The 5,518-nt window shown below is 40.4% G+C and overlaps 1 protein-coding gene across 1 annotated transcript; it reads right to left on the reverse strand.

Annotated features, from left to right (window-relative positions):
* Window positions 1–2,858: 2,858 nt before the first annotated feature.
* LOC134093496 (protein transport protein Sec16A-like) lies at window positions 2,859–5,096 on the reverse strand. Its single transcript, XM_062546552.1, has 6 exons — window positions 5,020–5,096; window positions 4,139–4,216; window positions 4,001–4,057; window positions 3,533–3,668; window positions 3,055–3,177; window positions 2,859–2,928 (listed from the first exon to the last, which is right to left on the reverse strand). The coding sequence occupies exons 1-6, from the start codon at window positions 5,092–5,094 to the stop codon at window positions 2,867–2,869; spliced, it is 531 nt and encodes a 176-aa protein (XP_062402536.1). The 5' UTR covers window positions 5,095–5,096; the 3' UTR covers window positions 2,859–2,866.
* Window positions 5,097–5,518: the final 422 nt, after the last annotated feature.

The raw sequence follows: 5,518 nt of genomic DNA on the forward strand, positions 1-5,518 counted from the left end.
TTTAATTCAATAAAACATTGTTTATCTGAAGAACTTTTCCGAGGTTGTCTTGTCTACCAAATCCTAAACTTAAATAGAGTAAACATTTTATCTTATGAAAAAACTCTTAGGGGGAACAGTTAGGCAGCCCTTCCTCCATTATCGTAGTAGGACTATAGGCAATTTATTAGAGGGGTCAAAAAAAACTAATAAAGTAGGCTAGACTAAATGTGTCACTTTAGTGATTGGCTCTTTCAAATGCAAATTAGGTGGATGGGCTTTTGAATGGGCCTGCTGCAGGTGAGAGGACAAATCCTACGAATTTATTGTTTTTAGAAAGTGCCATTATCATTGCCATATTCTCTTAAAACATAGGCTATATATTTGAAAACGAGTTGATTAAAGGCTTCTAATGGTGTCTCTATAATATGATAAAAGCAGAGATTGAGATGTGTGTTTGGAACAGTTTTTCAAATCCCCCGGGGGTATTTAGACTCCAGGGTGTTAAGCACTCATTCACAACTGTCCCATCGCTAAATGCTCTCTTGTGTTGCGTGATCACACAAGTATACCTGTCGTAGTGTGCTTTTAATTTGATATGCCTAATTATTATCTCCGCCAAGGATATAGGATGAACAAAGTCTATGGATTTGCTATCCAGTAGCCTAATAATTAGGCTATGTGCCACGTCCGATTTCGCAAGTGGTGTAGTAGGCTACATTTAAAAACAGACAGCCGCCTGTGAGATCCATTTCATGAAGAGCATTATTGTCTTGTGCGATCATTCCCCCTCCCCCACACTCGTCTAACCAGTTCACTACATTATAGCCTATAGCCTATGCGGCACTGAGGACGACACTTGAGCCCGACACTATGTCAATGTAAAAATGTGTGTGAGTGCGCGCTGAACCACGAATTAACATATTAACTTTTCTTTTCAGCAGACATCGCAAACATAAAAAGAATCTCAAAACAGGAAATCTTTCATTTCTTTTAATAAATCGATTCATTTTGTTTTGACGGGTTCCGGAGAGGTTCTTCGACTGGGTTTCGAACCCCGGTCGCTGGCGTACGATACTTATGCTTCAACCACATGCGCCACAACTGGATGTGAATTTCGAGAGGCTTTATTCGGGATATGTACTTGAACGTCGCCGTAGCCTACTTGAACGTCGCCGGTTAAAATGAACAAGCCTCCGTTTTAAAATAGCTTAGGCCTACACATTTCTAAGTATTCCTAGCATGTAAATGTTGCCAAAATGTCCATCTTGTCCATCTCTTTCGTCTTCGCCTTGACGTTGACAATAATAGCCTATTCACGGAAATGCGGTCTTGTAACCGTAGCCTAATGAATTCATGAATTAATCTAAGGTTGCCTTTCGAGTAGCATATTTCAGGTTGAATTGAAGGCTATTTCCTTCTGATAGGCCTATAGGTTTCTAAAACCATTTTCATTCATTTCAACAATGGTTTATTGAAACGTCGTTTGATTAATTTCGCCAGTCATCACTTTCATTTTAAGGATATAGGATGAACAAAGTCTATGGATTTGCTATCCAGTAGCCTAATAGCCTAATTAGGCTATGTGCCACGTCCGATTTCGCAAGTGGTGTAGGCCTAGTAGGCTACATTTAAAAACAGACAGCCGCCTGTGAGATCCATTTCATGAAGAGCATTATTGTCTTGTGCGATCATTCCCCCTCCCCCACACTCGTCTAACCAGGTCACTACATTATAGCCTATATGCGGCACTGAGGACGACACGACACTTGAGCCCGACACTATGTCAATGTAAAAATGTGTGTGAGTGCGCGCTGAACCACGAATTAACATATTAACTTTTCTTTTCAGCAGACATCGCAAACATAAAAAGAATCTCAAAACAGGAAGTCTTTCGTTTCTTTTAATAAATCGATGCAATTTCTTTTGATGGGTTCCGGAGAGGTTCTTCGACTAGGTTTCGAACCCCGGTCGCTGGCATACGATACCTATGCATCAACCACTTGCGCCACAGCTGGATGTGAACTTCGATAGGCTTTATTCGGGAAATGTACTTGAAACGTCGCCGGTTAAAATGAACAAGCCTCCGTTTTAAAATAGCTTACACATTTCTAAGTATTCCTAGCATGTAAATGTTGCCAAAATGTCCATCTTGTCCATCTCTTTCGTCTTCGCCTTGACGTTGACAATAATAGCCTATTCACGGAAATGCGGTCTTGTAACCGTAATGAATTCATGAATTAATCTAAGGTTGCCTTTCGAGTAGCCTATTTCAGGTTGAATTGAAGGAAATAGTCCTTCTGATAGGCCTATAGGTTTCTAAAACCATTTTCATTCATTTCAACAATGGTTTATTGAAACGTCGTTTGATTAATTTCGCCAATCACTTTCATTTTAATGATTAAATGAGACGGATATGCGGAGCATTTCTCTCCCTCTCCGTTGACCAAAACGTTGCTCTGGCATCTCTGCTGGACTGACTGAGTTATAGGCTACGTCGAGTGAGAGAGCTGTGAGGTAGGCTGTAAACATTCGAAAACTCGGGCGGTCTATGTTGCCCCCTTGCGGTTGCAGTTTTCCCGATGCTTCGGGAGTCCCGATGTGCGGGAATGAAAGGAGCATTCTCAACCCGTACCATCTGTAGATTAAACTGAGAATGCAATGGGAGTTAAAGTGCAAAAATTAATTTACAATTGCAGATTGCTTTTACTGACAGAAACTTACCACCAAAATGTCAAGTATTGAAATCCCTAAGCAGGGTCATGCACACACTCTGTTGACCAAAGAATCAGCATAGCAAAATATCAGAACCATCTACATCTGCTATTTTCTTACTAATAGTATATGAATGATGTGTCAGTATTACCTCAGCCTCGGTTGGGGGTTTTTAGAGCTCAGCCAAAGGTAGATAAGGCTGTGTAACGCTTTCAACCATTTCCCCTGCACACACTGTATGCAAAACAAACAAAGCAACCATTTTTATCCAGTTGCAGGAACATCATACAAAAAGTGCCTCTTTGCCTTGGAGTGTAAACAATTAGTGGTTAAAAGGAAGCGAACACATCTACGACTTACCTTGAGCTGATGGGTTGAATATGTTCACTGTCTTCACCACAGGAGTCAACAGGGTTAGCATTGTTGGTGGCTTAGTGTTGTCTCCGCCTGGGTTCATGATGTCAACATATCGGTTCCTAATTCCTACAGTGAAGAAGATGCACAAGATGACCACTGATGTCAGTAGCTTGTTGTTGATCACTTCAAACAAGTGGGGTTCAATATGTAAGTAGAGTAATGTGTACAAGCTGGCCATTCCCAAACAAAAACCCTTTTCATACATTCAGACAGTGCAACTAATCTCAATCCATAACCAATGGCCTGATGTTGAATGTGATGTGTTGAACGTGGCTGCAAAATGTTTAGAATCATTTTACAAGTGATCCAATGTTGTGAAGACGAGGACTTTCAGGACAAGACATTTCTCAGTCTGTGAGTTGAAATATCAGACTGAGCCAATGGTCATGTGCTGTTACTAGCACACTGCAGATGAACTCACCAGTCCTCCGGAACATGTTGACTGGTGCTCCATTGGTGGGGAGTACAGTAGATGGGCCACCACTTCCCGTTGAGCTGCTGGTGTTCCAGGGGGGCATCAGTGGAGGGTCCATGGGTGGTGGTGGGACGGCTTTGGTCTTTTGAGTAGAACAAAATCAGAACCGTCATTTCCCAACTATTAGCTGTATGCATTGCTTTTGCAAAATGTCTTCAGATATGGGATTAATATACGGGGGCAGTTAATATACTGACATAGTTTAGTTTCTTTTAACTCGCATAAAACACTGTTCTGCGGCTTATACACAATGCGGCTAATACACAGGAAATTACTGTAAGTGAGTGATGAACTGGCATTTCACTGTGTAAACCTTGGGAACTATTTCCTTTTCATTTAAGAGCGCAATAAAAGATCACTGGCAATAGTTCTCTGATTGACTATTTCATTTCCATTGCTCATTTAATAGGTTACCTTTTTCTCTGGTTCATTTCGATCCACCCATTTCTGTTTAGACACATCCCAAAAAATCTGTAAGAATTTTTAAACATTTGTTTAACATCTTCCTCATGCCATTTTAACAGATTTTCTCATACAAATTAGACTGCTTACAGATTTGTTTGTGTCATCAGGGAGATGAGCCTCTTTCTTTGAGGGAAGTATCCACATGAGCCAGCCCCTACAATATCTCTGTGGCACATACATGAAAACACAATCAGAAGCAGAAGCTAATGCTATCACAAAAACACAACAATGATTGCTGATGGAATTGCTTAATTGGTACCTCAGATAAAGCATTTACAGCAAGACAAATTCAGTGAAAATTATGTAAGAACTAGATGCAAAGCGGTACAAAATATGACCGCCGGTTAGTCCTGCACATTCTCTACACAAAAATGAATCACTGTCAATTTATCTTCATATCCTACTCCATCCCCTACTCTTGCAACTTTTGTGTATGTAAATGAGTGTGTGCATGTGTCTGCTTTTGTGTGTGTGTGTGTGTGTGTGTGTGTGTGTGTTTGCTTGTGAGTGTGTGCATGTGTCTGCTTGCCTGCATGTGTGTGTGTTTTATGTGTCTGTACATGTGGGTGTGTGGAGGTAATGGTGTGTGTGTTTATGAATGTGTGAGCACCCTGGTCTTTCAGTGTCCTGTGATTTGCTAACACAAAATTGAAAAGGAAAAAAATCCAGAAGAAAAAACACTCTGACTAAACTTATATGAGTGTAGGTTTCACTGCACAGTGGTCATAATGAGCCAGAATAAGAGCACAAACAACGAATGCAGTAATTGGAGCAACAGTGAGACTGCATAACATTGTGTCTTCCTTACATCATCATATTGTAGTTACTTATTTCTGATGATATTCAATTAAAGTAAATTTGTGAAATTGTGACAATCCAAAACTTTCAGCTAAAGTAATGTAGTCTCATTATGAATGTTACTCTAAGGCATAACAGTTGTCTGTTTTTCCCAGGATCTTTAATCAAACCTTAAAAGCTGGTATGTAATCCTTAGAGGAAGCCGATTTAAGAGCCTCCTCAACAGGAGCAGGAGAGACAGCCATCACCTCCTATTGAGAGGAGACAGGTGGGACATATTGAACATTTCTGAATTCGAATGATTAAAACAGAAAAGTATTTTCTTTACTTTTGAATTGAACAATTATGTGACTACCTGAGCAGACAGAGTTGTTTTTAGGCACTGTCCAGACTCATCTGCAAAGGTGAATCCAGATACATCCATTAATGCATTTGCCAGTAGTATGGTAACTACATCTACAACTACTACAACTACATCTGTCAGCCATACTTTTTTTTTCAAATGACTTCTTCACACAGATATCGTGGACACTAATTGATGTGTGTGCAGTGTACTTTTGTGTTACTAACCTTGATCTTCTATGAGGTCAGGAATGGCCATTGGTGCCATGAGGTCCAACATGTTGGACGGGGCTACTGGCACAGTCAGCGCTGATGTGGCAAATACAT

The sequence above is a fragment of the Sardina pilchardus genome, chromosome 10 (assembly GCF_963854185.1).
Source record: "Sardina pilchardus chromosome 10, fSarPil1.1, whole genome shotgun sequence".
In the NCBI taxonomy this organism is placed as follows: Eukaryota; Metazoa; Chordata; class Actinopteri; order Clupeiformes; family Clupeidae; genus Sardina; species Sardina pilchardus.